Below are 18,317 nucleotides of genomic sequence, written 5' to 3' on the forward strand. Positions count from 1 at the left end.
AATGTGGAGAACTTATCTTTACTAGATGGATACTCAGCATACTTATTTAGAGTACTCTTATATTCAGATTATGATAATCAGTCAATAATATCTTTGAATTTGTTTCTCTTCCTAACTTTCAGAAAATAAATGTTCCCCAACTCCCCGGAAATCAACAAAGTAATATACTTACTGATACAATATAATATACTTACTGATACATGGATAATGCTTAAGTAGTATTAATTATACAGTTACCAAAACCTGCAAAGATCAAACGATTTTATTTTTAAGAAGGATTTCTCATGCTGCATGGATTATGTTGCTACATAATAGCTCAGTAGTACTTCTCCTGAATTGTAAAATAGCTTAGAGAGGAGTATGATGCCCATAGTTGGTGTAATGCATTGGTAATTAAGAGGGTGGGAGGTTAAGCTTCATTAACTGCTGAGGGATTGTATCTTGGGTTTTATTATGCCCTAGAGAACATAAAAAGTGAGAAGGGTCAAACTGTTGGAATCAGATTTTGCTTGTGCATCTGCCAAAACAAAGACCACAAAATAATATACCAGTAAGCACAGAATGGCATGAATTGAAAAGGGAAGAAATATATTTACGGCATCTTATGGCTAAGGATAAATGTTTCTGCTGAAAAAAATAATAAATACCCCTAATTACTGGAGTATATTTTGGTATTAGAAGTTTATATTAATTTGGTTTCATATAGCTTTTTTTGTAAAGTAGAATAAGCAGTTGTTTTTGTCCAAAGGTAGTGCCAATTTCTTTATTCATGTTAATTTTCCAACATGCTTCATCTGATTAAGAGAAAGAAATTTTATATTTTTCTTTCCTAATTTCTGTATAGACCTTATGAAGCTTGCTTTTTATTTTTACTTATTCCTGATCTTTTCTACCAAATGTGTGGTCACTGAAGTATGGTCACCATACTTCATAAAAGAAAAAAAATCTGATATTCTTTCTTTTGGGAAACAAGAGTATAACAATCATGAAATGTGTTCTGTTCGTGCTCTAGGCTAGAAATCAAAGACTGGTAATTGAAAAATATAAGGGAGAACCTTGATCTATGATTAAAGCTGTAATAATTGAATGTTTAAGAGCTTATTCTTAGCATTCTCTTCTAAGACAGATTTTATCAAAACATTAAATAAACTTTTTGTTTGATTAGATATAGACATTGCAAGAAATCGTTATAGATTATAGTAGTCATAATCTCTGATAGAGTCAAGGAGTCATCATGAGCAGGTTAGGTGATGACACACTTCAAAAAAAATTTAGGGCTTACAAATATAACAACATACTAAATACAAACTATTACAGAATAAATTTTAGAATATTGGAAGATAAAAAATATCTGAATATTTGGGGCACCTGGCTGGCTCAGTCTGTGGAGCATATGACTCTTCATCTCAAGGTCATGAATTCAGTCCCCTCATTTGGGTGTAGAGCTTACTGGGTGGCTCAGTCAGTTAAGTGTTCAACTTCAGCTCAGGCCATGATCTACACTTCATGAGTTCGAGCCCTGCATGGGACTCTGTGCTGACAGCCTGAAGACTGCTTCAGATTCTGTGACTCCCTCTTTCTCTCTGCCCTCTCTCTCTATATATATCTCTCTCTCAAAAATAAACATTAAAAATATTTTCCAAAAGATGAAGATACTAAAGGAATTTTGGCCCACTTACTGAAGAAACAACCATATTTTATCAAATCTGAGATGCCACTGACCACGAGATGCATCATTATTCTATGTACCACTGAGACAAAAACACTGCAAAATAAACTAAAACAGAATGTGTTATTTTAACTTAGGAATTCCATTTAATTATTTTTAAGTTTTCTTAGATTTTTTTAAAATCATATCACACTTGTACATAAAACAAGATAAGCAAAATATTTAACTTATAAAACTTCACGTTTGTATTACTTAATGAATTACTTTCTAATTTATAGTCATTGACCATTACCAGTTTTTCACATGATACTGTTTTCTGTGTCATCAAGAATACTGGTGATACAGCATCTCTTATAAGATGCTCCTCTTTTTTTCCCACGTTTTATTCTAAACAATACCATCCATTATGCAAGTATTTCTGTAGATGCCTTTCTTTATTTCCCCAAGAAGTATCAATGGAGGTTTTCTGGAAAACCAGGATTCATATTCTTCCTTAATTTCTTAGCTGAAACATCGAAAAATTACATTTGTCCACTTACACACCAAGAGTAACAACCAAGTTTATACATATGCAGACAATAATGAATTTCAATCTGTTTGATATAATATAAATTATAAAATTTATCTTGTCTTCAAAAATAATAACGTGAAAAAATCAGAATTAATGAAACGCAGTAAATATGTGCTTCAATTTTGAACCTGGGTTTTCATGTTTTGGAATTACCCACATCTCAGAAACATTTGTCACAAATCTTAATTGTCCTTGTTTACCTTAGTGCCACCAATTTAAAAATAATCCCACTTTAAGAAAAAATTTTTGATGTTTATTTATTTTAGGGGAGGGGGGGACACAGAATTTGAAGCAGGCTTCAGTTTCCATACTGTCAATATAGAGCCTGACGCTGGGCCCAGACCCAGGAACCGCAATATCATGTCCTGAATGGAAATCAGACGCTTAACCTACTGAGCCACCAGGTGCCCCAATCTTCACTTTTAATGATGTTTTCTTTGGAATACTTCTGTGCCCCTGTGAAGTTTGAACTTAACCTATGCTTCTAAAAATGTATTTCTTAACATGTATTTCACTCAAAAGTATCATGCATTCATAAGTATTACCTTGCTTATTTGGGAAATATTCTACCAGGAGGAGAAATAATGTTAAGGAAAAAAAGAACATTCTCTGTACTGTGGTTAAGAGATACTAAGGCTAATAAATCAGGAACTGAACCTTTGTTTGGTATATGTTTTTCTGGAGTTTGAATTTTTTTCTAATCTTTGTGAAATACTAACAATAAAGTAAGGGGAAATAATGCAGTAATCAAATTCTTCTTTTTTTGATTTTTTAAAATGTTTTATTTATTTTTGAGAGGGAGATAGAGACAGCATGAGCAGGGGAGGATCAGAGAGAGAGGGAGACACAAATCCGAAGCAGGCTCCAGGCTCTGAGCTAGGTGTCAGCACAGAGCCCGATGCAGGGCTCAAACCCATTAAGAGTGAGAGTATGACCTGAGCCGAAGTCGGACGCTTAACCAACTGAGCCACCCAGCACCCCAATAATCAAATTCTTCTAAGGAAGGGCTTTTATCCTTTAAAAAGTATATCTAATGATGCTGCTAGAAAATGAAGGAAATTTACCTTTATGTATAAAATACATTGTTTTCCTCAGGAATTCTTCCTCTGCATCTGGGATTGGATATATGTATATAGATATAACACATTTGAATTTTAAATTTTGAGAGAAATACTTTATTACAAAAAATACAGATGGTAGCAAAAATTTTAAACAATAATGGAATACTATTTGGCAACTTAAAAAAGAAGGAAATTCTGCCATTTGTGACAACATAGGTAAATCTTGTGAGCATTATGCTAAGTGAAAAAAGTCAGCTAGAGGAAGACAAATAATGTATGATCTTACCTATATGTGAAATCTATGAAACCAAACTCCTAGAAATAGAGAACAGATTGGTGGTTCCAAGAGGTGAGGGTAGGGGAAATTGGTGACTGTGGACAAAAGGTACAAACTTCCAATTATAAGGTAAGTAAGTCATGATAATATAATGTACAGCTTGGTGACTAGAGTTAACAATACTATACTGTATATTGGAAAGTTGCTAAGAGTAGATTTTTGAAATTCTCATCAGAAGAAAAAAAAAACTTGTAATAAGTGAGGTGATGGATATTAAGTAAACTTATAATCATCATTTTGTAGTATATACATATATCAAATCATTATTTTGTACACATTAAACTAATTCAATGTTATATGTCACTTCTATTTCAATAAAACTGGGGGAAATTGCTGGTAAGAAAATTAAAAGCAGAACAAGAATATGAAGCACTAGATGTGAAGAAAAGGAAGAAACTAAAAATGTGACATGATACTGAGCAACTGAGGGAATGTAAGAAATGAAATCTATTTTCCTTTCCTCCTGTAGAAATTTAGTTTAGTGACATCAGATGACCTTTCCTTTCCAAAGGGTCCAATTATATGATCTGATTCAGTAAAATAGTTATAGAATTTTAAATTTAAATGTGTTTCAACTTGTAAAATAAACTAATGAACAGAGTACTGAAGATTCAATTATAGTTAGAGAATTTGAGTTGTAATCATTGATAGTGTACAAGTAAGTTAGGTAACAGGTTGAATAACAAGTTAGATAACAGAGAGAGAAAGAGAGAAAGAATCCCAACCAGGCTCCATGCTCTGCGATGTGGGCCTTAATCTCACAACTGTGAGATCATGGCCTGAGCCTAAATCAGGAGTCAGATGTTTAGCTGACAGAGCCACCCAGGTGCCCCAGTAGTTCCTTTTTACCATTTTGAAGAATCTGTTTTCCATAGAGACTGTACCAGTTGACATTTCCACCAGCAATGCACTGCAGTTCCTTTTTCTCTACACCCTTACCAACTTTTATCTCTTGTGTTTTTGATGACAGCCATTCTCACGTATATGTTAAAATAAACCTTTTATTTTCTGGTTGATAGAAGATATATATGTCTTCATTTTCTTATTAAGATATTACTATTGTTTATTTTTTATTAATTTCTACCTCTTTATTGGATTCTTCTTTTTAATGGCTGAATTATATCTTCAAATACTTTTTTTTAAGAAAACGTTTGTGGTAGGTAAGCTTAAATATTATATACATTTAAAAAATGAGTATACTTTGCACTTATACTTACTACATGATTACAGTCATACACAGAACATTCATACACAGAACATTCCATCCCCTCAGAAATGTACCTATTTGTAATCACTCTCCTCTTCCTACTACTTGGCTGCAGCAGTCTCTAATCTGTTTACCATCGCTATAGTTTGCCTTTTCTAGAATTTCCAAAGTATGGAATCATGGGGTATATAGTATTTTGTATCTGGCTTCTTTCATTTAATATAATGTTTCTTAGATTAATCATATTTTTAGGTGTATCAGTAGAGTTCATTCCTTTTACTGCTTTAATTAGCCATTCACTAGTATCATGATGGACATTTGAGTGGTTTTCATTTTTTGACTATTAAATGATGTTGCTATGAACATCCACATACACATCTTTATATGGACATATGTTGTTATTTCTGGGAATTTCTGAATTGCTGGGACATATTGAAAGTGAATGTTCAATTCTTAAAGAAATTTCCAAACTCTTTTCTAAAGCAGCTGTGCAATTTTGCATTCCTACCAGAAATGTATAAGACTTCTAATTGCCTCTTTCCTTTTTAACATTTGGTGTTATCATTTTTTAAATTTTATTTGAACAATTCTAGTCTGTACGTAGTGATATTTCATTATGCTTTTAATTTGCATTTTACTAATCACTAATGGCATTGAGCATCTTTTCATATGTTTGTTTGCCATCCATGTATCTTTTAATGATGTGTCTGTTCAGTCCTTATTCAATTATATTTCATCGTTGATTTATATTGTGGATACAAGTCCTTTATCAGATATGTGTGTGGCAAATAGTTTTTCCCAGTCTATGGTCTGACTCTTTGTTTTCTTAGCAGTGTCTTTTGAAAAGCATTATTTATTACTCTTATCAACTCCAATGCCTCAGTTTTTTATTTTATATTTCATTTTATATTTTTATCTTAATTAAGGAATATTTGCAAACTTTTCTTTAAAGGGCTGGATAGTAAGTATTTTTGGCTTTGCAGGCTATCTGGTCTTTGTTGTAACTGCTTGATTCTGATACTGTAACAATAAAGCAGCCATAGATAATTCTTAAGCAACTTCTAATGAAATTCTAATGATTGTATTTGGCCCACAGGCCATAGTTTGTTGCCCTTGTATATCCCCAAGTCACTAGGGTTTTCTCTTTTCTTGTTTCTGAGAATTTGTTGTCATCCTTTCTCTATTGAATTACTTTGGCACTTACATAAAAAAATCAATTAAATAAATATTTGTGTCTCCCTCTCATCTTTATTTTCTCTTCCATTGACCCATGTGTCTGTCTTTTATGGACTTTGTCATTCTGTTTTTATCATGTCTTAAAATCAGGTATTTTCCAGTCTTCCAAAGAAAGTTGCAAAATTGTTTCATCTATTTTACAGCTTTTACACTTCCATATAAATTCTAAGTTAAACTTGTCAGTTTATATGAAAAAGTTGATTAGAATTGTTCTTTTTCTTCCCCAGTTATTTTTTCCCTAGTCCTTTATTTTTGATACTTTGATGCTATCTTCAAATTCCTTAATCTATGGTTTGTTCACATCATTTCTCCATATTGTTATGAACTTAATTTCTTTTGTTCATTTTATGTTACTTTAATGAATTTTTTAAAAAGTTTATAACCACTGCTAAAAAAAATTATAACTTCATTTCTATCAAGTAAATTTTATTGGATATCCAAATGTACAAGTTACTACTTTTTAAGCAAAGGAGACAGCAGTACTAATGCTTGGAGGTAGAAATCTCAGGACCTCCTAAATCAGCACACACTGTCCATTTTGTAAATAATTTGAGAAAAGTTCAAAAGGTAGTTATATCTTCTTTGTGAGTAATTTAAAGTATTAACTGAGAGTTCTATGAATACATTCTGTTAGGATTAATGAGAAATTAACTAATCTTGAATGAATGAAAAAAATTGTACAGAAAGCAAGGAGCAGGAGGACCTCAGAGAAAAGGAAAAAAGAATGAGAGAGGATAGCCTGATTGAGTATACTTTGAGTTTGACATGCAGTTGAATATTCAGATAGAATATCCAGAAGCCAGTTAAAACTTTAGACCCAGAAACTGGGGAATAATTGAAAATAGAGATTTGCTAGCCATCATATCTTTCTCCATCAAGCATTTATTGAATGCCTACTCTGTGCCAGAAACTATGTTATGGACTGAATGTTTATGTCTCCCCCACCCCCTCAAATTCATATCCTCCTAGCCCAAAAGTTACTCCATCATCAACTATTGTCTAAAATCTCATCTGTCATCTAAATCAGGTATGGATGTGATTTGAGGTGTGGTCCATACTGAAGCAAAATTCTTCTCTGGCTATGAACCTGTGAACCTGTTAAACCAGACAAATTATCGGCTTCTAAGTATAATATAGAACAGGTATAGGATCGACATTCTCACTCCAAAAGGAAGACATCAGAGGGAAGAAAAGGTGACGGATTCTAAGCAAGTCTAAAATTTAGCAAGGCAAATTCCATTGGGTCTTACGGCCTGTGAAAAAACTTCTTTGGTTCCATTCTCTGCCTTGTAGGCCCACTGGGGAGGTAGCATCACACCCCTTCAGCTAGGCAGGACACCTCCCACATGGCTCTGTTGGGATGCAGTCTTGCCTTTTGAATCCAAGATGGAAGCAGCCATGTCTCCCAGACTTGTGTCCCTGGGCCTGTGGTAAGAGTGGCAGCCCTGATCATCTTTGAATCACCTTTGGGTTCTTTCTACCTTTTTTTTTTTTTTTTTTTTTTTTTAGGATAGCTCATGTTTGAAACCAAACTGTGCTATGGTCAAGTCCATAAGATCTAAGAAGTCCGACTGCCTTCTTTAGTTCCATTTTGCTTTGTCTGTTCCCTGTAGTTCAAACTGGCAGTGTCTCTGCTGGTATAATATCTCTATTCCTAGCTTCTGCTGAGATGACTGGTTAAGTCCATGAGTCACACCCACAATCTCTTTATCACCCGTACATTTAGTGTTCTCTTTAGAACAAGCTTTTTCATTTTTTGAAATATGAATAGATAGAGAATTTTCCAAATCTTCAAATTCTGGTTCTTTTTGTTTATCAATTTCTTGCTTAATTCATTTCTCTCATTTTGCATTTTGACTGCTAGTAAAATAGCAGTCAGAAGGAACTAAATCATGCTTTCAAAACTTTGTTTAGAAATCTTTTCAGCTTAAGTCCTGCCTTCCCCAGAATACTAGAACACAGCTCAGCCAAATTTTTTGCTACTATGTAACAAGAAGTGCCCATTTTCCAGTTTCCAGTAATATGTTCCTTTTTTCCACTGGAGATTTACTGGAATCTCCCTTAACATGTGTCTCAAAATTCTATTAGCCTTTACCCAATACCCAGTTTCAAAGCCACTTCAACATTTTTAGGTATTTTTAAAACCGTACCTCATCTGTTTTAGTCAGCTTGGGCTTCCATAACAGAGCACCATAGACTAGGTGGCTTAAACTGTTGAAATTTATTTCCTTACAGTTATGGAGGCTGGGATGTCCAAGATCAAGGTTTTGGCCAATTTAGTTCCTGGGGAGGACTCTACCCAGCTTGTAGATGATTCTTAAAGTGTTCAAGCATCATCTCCCTAGAGTCCTCCGTCCTACTCCAAATGAACTGCTTACCCTCTAGGCAGTCCTACAGTTATTTTCTAGCACTTACTTCATCATCCAAAGGGTTGCTCTTTGTTGTTAGTAGAGTATAGCCTCTAGTAAGTTGAGAGTGAATAGAGATAGAGATGTGAGGTGGCAGAGATTTTTAAACTTTGAATACTGAACTTATTTTAATTTCACCCTCAAATTTAACATTATTTTGGTTATATATAGAATAGTAGGCTAAAAATAACTTTCCCTCTGAAAAGTCCAAAGTCTAGAAGCTTTTCAGAGACTTTCTTTTTTCCCTCTTGTTCTGGAATATCAGAATCATATGCTTTGGTGTATGTTTCTTTTCTTTTTTTTTTAATGTTTTTTTTATTTATTTCTAGGAGAGAGAGAGACAGCACGAGCAGGGGAGGGTCAGAGAGAGAGGGAGTCACAGACTGAAACAGGCTCCAGGCTCTGAGCTGGCAGTGAGCACAGAGCCCGATGTGGGGCTCGAACCCACGAACCACGAGATCATGACCTAAGTGAAAGTCGGAAGCTTAACCGACTAAGCCACCCAGGCGCCCCTGTTTATTTTCATTCATAGTTTTAATACTCAGGATTTTAAATCTGGTACCTCCCATTTTTCAGTTCTAGAAATTTCTCTTAGGTTATTTCTTTGTTATTTTCCTCTGTTGTCTCTGTTTCACTAAGAAATCTGTTTTTGATGTCAACCTCCTGGACTAATGCTCCAAATATTATCTTTTCTCTCTCACTTTGTATCTTTTTAAGAGATAGTATTGCAGAATTGTTAAGAAACTGAGTGATAGAATAAGACTGTCCATTATGAATCCTTGCTCTATTTACTTTCTTTGTGACCTTCAGCAAGTGTATTAAATGTTATGCTCCAGTGTCTTCATCTATAAAATGGTCTTAATAATAGTGCATACTTCTTAAAATTGTTTAAGGATTAAATATTCTATTTGTATAAAGTACTTAACACAGTACCTGGCAGTTGGAAAGCACTTTAAAACATGTTAGCTGCTATGTTTTGTTTTGTTTTTATAAATTATCGTAACTGTCATTATTATCATTATTATTCCTTTATTCTGAATTATTTGACCAACTTGATATTCTTGAACTTCTGGCCCTTTTTTTAAAATCTCCTATTATACTTTTAATTTCTAGAAGCTCAGGTTTTTTCTGATTGTTTCCTTTTACTGAAGTGTTTTATTTTTTACATACCATCTCATATAATAGATATTACTTTTTGTTCCTTTTGAAGTTTTTTTTTTTTTTTTTTTCTGTTTCTGGCATTGTTTCTGTTGGGCTTGGTCTTTGAATTCCATGTTAGATGCTTTATTCAAATATCTGATAATTCTTGGCTGTCTTTTAATATTGAAGAATGAGGAACTAGAAGACTAATTGGAAGTATGTACTATGTATTTGGGCACATAACTTGTGATGTGATAGGTTTATTATAAGTTTAGCTAGTGGTATCTCTCTAAAAGCCTTTTCCCTTAATTTTGTCAAGTTCTCCAGGGAGGATTCCTCTAATCTCCTGAACTCTTGCCTATTCTTCTTAAGGATGCCTTCGGGCCTTGTGAGAGCCTAGCAGTGGGAGCCAACTGTGTACATATGTTGGGGGCGTGGGGGTATCTCACCCTTCTGTATGAAGACATTCAATAAGTTACCCCATCTTCAATATGATATCTCACCCATGCCCTCTATTGTGTTCCTACTTCCAGAGTTTGTCTGATTTGACCTCTCCATTTCTCTTACACAGTGGGGGAGGAGTAGTATCCTGGCTCTTAGTAGAAAATAGAGGATCTGAGGGGTCTTACTTCTTCTTTTAAAGATTTTCAACCAGTGTGTCTGCTTTGACACAAACATATTTCTCCTTGTTGCTGAAATTACTGGTCTCTTCTGCAAGTATGACAGTTGTAAAGATTTGTTAAAGTCAAGTAGTAGAAACTGTATTTATGTTTATTATATTATTCTTCATTATATTCTATCTGTTTTATATATCCCATAGAAAAAATAATAATTGGAGATGTAAAAAGTTAATGTTACAAGCAACATGTATCGTAGCATTCTCAGACTGCAAACAACCTAAAGATCCAACAGTGGGAAATGACAAACAGAATTTTAATATAATATATAGCCATTGAAAATCTTAATTTTGAAATGTGGGAATGTTCACAATAGCATGTTAAAATGTAGACTACAAATAATATACACTATAATGTGTATAACAGGCAATATATATTTTATAAATATATTTATGTATAAAAAAGACTGGAGGAAAATACTCAGATAAGTTCAGAGTTATTATTCCTGGGTGATAGGTTAACAGGTGATTACTTTTTTATATGTTTCAGTATTTTATAATTTTCTTTGTTGAACATTTACCACTTTTAAAATCAATTGCTGTCCAATTGATTTTTAGAAGGATAATTGGGTACCTTTTTTTTTTTCATAGTGAAGAGCTGTTTCTTTGTTTTAAGATTTTATTTTAATTCCAGTTAGTAAACATATAGTGTTACATAAGTTTCAGGTGTATGATAGAGTGATTCAGCAATTCCATACATCACCCAATGCTCATCACAGGTGTACTCCTTAATCCCCATCACCTATTTAACCCACCCCCTGGGGTAAAAATATAGTGAAAAATACTGTCAAAAAATTTTTGTAGGTGACATAAGATAAGAGGAAGTGCAGGAAGGACAAGGAGGCAAATAACATTTTTAGACACTGAAAAGTAAAATAATCTCCTGGTTTTAATTTTAAAACATTAAGTTATGTTTCTTTAAAATCCTAGTTGATGTAAGTGTAAAGTATACAACTGAGAGTTACGAAACCTCACACAGTAAATAATTTAAATTGTTAGATGAATAAATAAATAAGTTTTCCCATTTTCTAGCCCTACAATAGCCAATAAAATTTTCTGTGACGTCGGAAATTTTCTCTACCTGCACCACCCAAGGAGTAGCTATTAGCCATATGTGTCTATTCAGCATTTAAATATGGCCGTTGCGGCCCTGAATTTATCCTTTTTTTTAAATTTTTAATTAGTAAAACATTAGCCACATGTGGATAGGGGTGAGTAATACTGAATAACATAATTGTAGACCAGTGGTTTTGTAAATAATCCTGTCTTAGTATCTGATTAACAAAACTAATTTAGATGTTTTAACTGATATCTAGTATGTCTTTAATGCATAAAAAGGCAATTGAGGAAAAACAAACTTTAGGTAATTACACGTGTCTAAAGTAAATAGATTTTACAAGGTAGATATACATTCATTAAATTAAAATTTTATAATATCTTATTTAAATTTTTCTTTATTCCTCATTTCAGAAATAAAATTAGTGGTTCTTCACCCTGAGAATAGGGTTGTGGAGCAAGATTCAGATTAAGAATATCAGAATCTTCAAACTTTTTTTAATATTTATTTATTTTGAGAAATAAAAAGAGAGCACATACATATGGCACATGGAGGGGCAGAGGGAGAAGAGAGAGAGAATCCCAAGCAGGCTGTGTACTGTCAGCAGGGAGCCCAAGATGGGACTGCATCTCACAAACCTTGAGAACGTGACCTGAGCTGAAATCAAGAATTGGACACTTAACCAACTGAGCCACCCAGGTGCCCCCAAACTTTTTTTTTATACATTAACAGATTTTATCTTTCCCCTGACAAACAATAAAAATATATTATCTTTGTGAATGGATAAAGACAGTAAAATGATTGAGAACCAATCTAAGATTATTTACTTTAAAGCAATTTATAATTTGCAATAAGAATATATTTGTGAATGGATAAAGGTAAGAAAATAATTGAGAACCAAACATTTAAGATAATTTACTTTAAAATTTACAAACTTAAGTTAGGTGTAAAAGGATGCCCATCAACCCATACCTGGTAAGAAGACAGTTTTTATATGTTTGAAATGTTCTAAACAGAATTTTCAATTAGTTCTCTTAAAGCAAAGTTATGGATATTTATATCCCTACTTTTCTTTCTGTTTGAAATATTCTCAAACGTTACTTAAGAATTACTGAATATGGGTTTTATGGTTACAATGTCAGGGTACTAAATTTATATCATAGATTCTCCTACATTACCAAACAAAAAGTAATTTAAAATACTCCAAAAAATCAGCTATACTGAACACAACAAGAGTCACAGTCCAACCCAATGCCATAAGTATATAAAGTCCATGGCCAAACAAAATTCACTACCATTCAGTGCTCTTCCTAATTTCACCCTCACATCCAGAAACCAAAGAATTATTATCTTAAAACGATAATTTGGGCTGATGCTCTTAAACTAATTTTTCCAGAAAGCAATACTGAATTGGGTCTATAATCCAAATCTTAATAGTATATGATCCCTAAATGGTAATAAAATACTGAACCAACTAATGTGAACACAGGAAGTTGGCATTTTATGAAATCTCATAAAAAATGAAGAGACTAGGTCTTCCAAAAAGATGGTGTTTAATTTTGCCTAAGCTCTCATCACATAGAGGTAGATAAAAATAAGGTGCATAGCACAGTACTCAGCCTTCAAACTTTAGTTAGAGGAAAAAAAGTCTGAAAGAAAACATAACCCAAGAAGAGAAGGAAATTCTTCCATAAAAGATTTGTAGAAGAGTTTAATAAGAACATGAGTTCAATAAAATATCACAATAATGAAATGTAAAAATAAAAAACATAAGAAGTGGATAAAGAGGATAATGGCAGAATTTAAAATATAAATTGAGTTAAATAATATTATTACCCAATATTAGTAGCAGCAAGCAACAGGCTTGTAATCATCATGACACAGAGAAATGAGATTAAAACAATAATTGAGAATATATTATATCCAATAAAATTAAATTTAAGTAGCTAGTAGCTACGGTGTTGGATAGTGCTGATATAGAACATTACAAACATCACAGAAATTTCTATTAGTCATGGCTGGTCTAGAAAATGGGAAAAATTTAATCATCTAACATTTAAGTTGTTTACTTTGTGACATTTTACTACTGTCAATGATACATCTAATATGTATATCAATAAGGATATATTCTAGTTCAGTGTAGAACAGAAAAATAATGTTAAATATGCGATACAAAAAATTTTACTTCAAATTAGGATTTTCAGTATAAAGGGTCATCCAGTATTACAGGGGAGAAATAATGCAAAGCAATAAACATAGATATATATAGCCCATTTAAGTTATTAAACAGCAAGGATAAAGGAGGAATTATTCAGGCTTTCTTACAGAAAGAAGCAAATCAACTTTAAGAGTGGAAGCCTTCAGACATCACAGCGTGATTACTTGTCCAAAGATAATACAATGACAATAGTAATATCTACGTAGTGCTAAGCTACTAAGCTAATAGCAATACCTACCTAGTGCTAAGCTAAGCTAATAATAAATCAACTTAGTTGTTAGCTAATAGCTAAGTTTATAACATATATATGTATATATATATATAGTGCATATATATACATATATACAGTACACACACACACACACACACACCCAAGGCATCGGTTGGATAAAAAAGTATTTGAAAATATAATCCATGTATTTACTTCATCACTGAGAGTTTCATTGACTAACCTATGTAAAGCAGCATCTCCTCCCATTATTCTATATTCCTTCCCTCTTTTTTCTTCAAATTCATATCTCTGTCCTTCTAGAATGTACCTCCATGAAAGCAAGGACTATATTTCGCTCACTGCTTCATCCCTTGTACCTTCCAGGAACTGCTAAATGACCACAGGTATCAATTTTTAAAAATTCAAGAATGACAACTGTGGTAAAAGGACCCATGATGAATCCATTTCAACAAAAACCTAAACTAAACAACTCTGTATCTGGTTGCAGACAAAAATATAAATCTATAAACCTTGACATTATAAAAATAATAGGGAAAAAGTGCTACATGCTAATTTCCTCATTTTTTTATAGGAAAGAAGGAAAGAGGAATTGATTTTATTGAAAACTGAAACACATAGAAGGGAACATAGGGACTCCAACATCTTATGTGCTTCGTAATAACACTTCTAATCCTAGATGAGAATGTGTCAGGAAATAATCTTGCTCAAAGTAAAGAATCATTGATGAGTTCAACAATTCTTTCAATTTTACTTCATTTTTGTGTTCTTTAATAAGTTAAAGTAAAATGTTAATTTTCAACTATTAATAGTATTTTATTACATGCTATAGTTTTGGAAGTATTTTGTCTAACATATCCATGTATATACATAAGTTTATGCTTGGAATGTGGTCTACTTAATGATTCTTGTGGGAAAGGTTGGCCTTTTAATTCTTTAATTTGATACCTTTGCCACAGCTATTTTTCTTTTATAATTTCTATTAATATGTCTTGAAGTTCATTCGTGGGGCGCCTGGGTGGCTCAGTCGGTTAAGCGTCCGACTTTCGCTTAGGTCATGATCTCGCGGTTCGTGGGTTCGAGCCCCGCGTCGGGCTCTGTGCTGACTGCCAGCTCAGAGCCTGGAGCCTGTTTCAGTCTGTGACTCCCTCTCTCTCTGACCCTCCCCTGCTCATGCTCTCTCTCTCTCTCCTAGAAATAAATAAAACATTAAAAAAAAAAATTTGAAGTTCATTCGTCTTTTTTCCTGATGTGTCTAATCTGCTACTCCTGTCCAGTGTGTTTTAAAAATCTCAGATGTTGAAGTTTTCATCTCTAGAGGTTCATTTGGGTCTTTTAATAATATATCTTTCATATCTGTATATGCTTAATCTTTATTGAACACATGTACTATAACCGTAATTGTTTTTTGTCTTAGTCTAATTATATTTGTATCATTGCTGCATCTCCTTATTATGGGTCCTATTTTCCTCTTCCTTTTCATGCCTGGTAATTTTTTTTATTGGCTACAGATACCGTGAATTTTAACATATGCAGTGTTGGATATTTTACATTCCTGCTAACATTCTTGAGCTCATTTCTGGGATTCAGTAAAGTTACTTGAAAACACTTTGATCACTTTGAGGCTTGCTTTTGAGCTTTGTCAGGTGCAATCAGAGGAACTTTTGTTCCAAAGCTGATTTTGCTTCTCTACTTAAAGCTTTATGAATTACAAGGTTTTTCCACTCTGGTAGGTGAGACCATGGACTTTTTCTAGTTCTGTGTGAGCTGCAGAAATCATTCAGCTTGTTCCTTGTAATGGTTCTTTCACCAAATTTAGGTAGTTTCCTTATGCCCATGTGCTGATCAGTACTCAAGAGTTGCCTCCAGAGATCTCTGGAGTTCTGTCTCTGTGCTCCTTTCTTCCCGTGTAGTTTGCCACACTGCCTCCTTGAACTCTTAGCATACTCGCTTCAACTCAGGAACACTATTAGCTTCCTCCTCTCTGCATTCTGCACTGGATAGTTCCTTTTTTTTTTTTTTAATTCAAGTATAATTAACATACAATATTATATTAGTTTTAGGTGTATAATATAATGATTCAACAATCAATACGTTGCCTACTATTGCCAACTCAAAATATGTGGCTCTGAGTATTGGTTAATGCAATTGTTTGACTGAATTCTCATAATCAAATATTTATTAAGTGCTTGACATGCAGGAGGCATCATTCCTTACATTTCACATTCTTTACTATAAGAAATTGGGTTTACAAAAACCCAATGAAATGAATACTGTTATCTCTATATTTCAAATGATGAATAAAGATATAGAGAGGTCCAATAGGTGGTCAAGGTAACCATGACACAGCTACTAGTGTGTAAAGTAAAGATTTGGACCTAAACAATCTAGTTATAAAATTCAAATTCATAACCATTATAGTGTATTCTACTGTATGCCTCACAAATATTTATTTCCATTAGAAGTTATTTTATATTTTATAAGATACTAATGCTTTGCTAGGTATGATGGATTCAGAGTTAAATGATATAACTAGTCTAATACTAGTATAAATTAACGTAGGGATGTATTTGGAGGTCTTTTAGTAGATAACTAAAATATATGATGGTTAATGTATTTTCCAGATGATTAGTTGACATGATTCTAAACAAATAAATTTAATCTTGAAAAGTAAAAGTTGCAATTTCGACTAATTTATAACATAACACAAGATTATGTTTACTAATCCAGCACCCCACATTATCTTTATGATTTTGGCTAATGAAAAAGGCAACACTTGCATGTGCTTTCCTTCTCCAAGAAACTTATGTACTTTTTTCTTTGCATTGTTTCTGTAGTACCTCTTTACACACTCACGCGCACACACACACACACACACACACACACACCAAGTTTTCAACATTTTTTATAGCTATTCCTACTTGAATCAGCTTCCAAAAAAGAAAAGATAAAATTGGACTTCAATACCTCTTCACTTAGTGAGATTTTAAATCTATTTTCATTGTTAAGAGAAGAGACAAAGGTTTGCATTTACAAAACTAACATTTGATAAGGGCAAAATAAATGTCTGTATTCTTAGTTGTTACTTCATCTATTATTTTGGTGAATGAGTTTTTTGCATTCTAGTATTACAAACCTGTAAACAGATTGTACACATGCTTTATTTTTACCTTGTGAGAAACATAACAGTAATTAAATGTAATACATAAATGCTAATTCCAGACTTTGTGTATGTATGTGTGTGTGTGTGTGTGTGTGTGTATACATATATATATGAAGCATTTGGCTTTTCATAGTATAAAAGTTTGAATATTTTCTTTAAATTCTACTTCATTGATAAAAAATTAAACAATATTATATATACAATATTTCCTCTGTTTTAGAAATAGCTATATTGTCATGATTTTGTTTTTTTTAAGGCATTGAGGCATTGGAGAGTTCTAGTATTGCTAATATTATCATTTAAGAAAACTGTCACATTTTTTAATCACAGATGCTCAATAATGTGTTATTCTGTTTTCTTAGGAACTTCCTGCACCATTACTTGATGATAATGGTAAAAAAGATTTTGATGAAGATGTATGTAATCATAAAACATCAGAATCTAACATTAAGATGAAAATAGCTTGGCGTTACCAGTTATTACCCAAGATGGAGGCAAGTCAACATACAAACTTTTCTAAAATTTGTAAATGTACTTGTTTTCAGTTTATAGACTCTTTTGTGGTATACCTGTTATTCTTTAAATATACTACAATGTATATTTGCTCATTTAAGTGACTAATATTTTATTTGTATTTTATCAAGATGATATTTCTTAGCAATAAAATTATGGCAAAAATTTTTTTTACCAAAACAGATTTCATTTCTTCCATAATCTCCATATAGAATCCTTCATTATAGGGTTGCAAGCCAAAGTAAGTAAATTCATTAAGCTATTTCTATCCAGCTTCATTACCTATAAATATTCAGTGTAGATAGACTCAGAGATAGGAAGTGAAGGGTATTTTCTGAGAAAACAGATGTCAGTAAATCTGTTCACTAAAGCTTATGAACTCTGCTCCTAGGGAAGCCTCTGTTCATTATTAGTTCTTCTTTGATTGTTTACTCTAGTCTTCAAAGCACTTTAATGTCTACCAGACATAATCATATTGGTAGAAAAGAAAGAAATTCTAATATGAAACATAGTACCCATAGCTCACTCTTCCTTAGTCTTCCACATTGACTGTTACCTTCCCCAAGAACAGAAATATGTTTGTAACACTCCTTAACTGCAAATGCAAAATTTGGTATACTATTTCCACTACCTCCTTCTAAATGCATGGCAAACTCTCAATCATAGTACCCTTCCACCAAGCTTAGACAAAGCCTTAGTATTCTCTGCAATATTTTGAGTGGTCACTACCAGTGAATATGTAAGATGATACCTGTTTGCCATTAAAAGCTGGAAATATGAAATACACACTTCTTTTGATTATATATAAGATCTGTACAACCTAATCCAAACC

At 32.9% G+C, this 18,317-nt stretch overlaps 1 protein-coding gene across 1 annotated transcript in view; it reads left to right on the plus strand.

Moving 5' to 3' along the window:
- Nucleotides 1-18,317, plus strand: part of ELP4 (elongator acetyltransferase complex subunit 4) — a 244,091-nt gene that overhangs the window by 45,219 nt on the left and 180,555 nt on the right. Inside the window, exon 4 of the mRNA XM_039219336.1 lies at nt 17,335-17,466. Coding sequence (XP_039075267.1) covers nt 17,335-17,466 — 132 coding nt within the window. The remainder of the gene's footprint in view (nt 1-17,334; nt 17,467-18,317) is intronic.

The sequence above is a fragment of the Hyaena hyaena genome, unplaced genomic scaffold (genome assembly GCF_003009895.1).
Source record: "Hyaena hyaena isolate Hyena2069 unplaced genomic scaffold, ASM300989v1 scaffold_807, whole genome shotgun sequence".
Classification (NCBI taxonomy): Eukaryota; Metazoa; Chordata; class Mammalia; order Carnivora; family Hyaenidae; genus Hyaena; species Hyaena hyaena.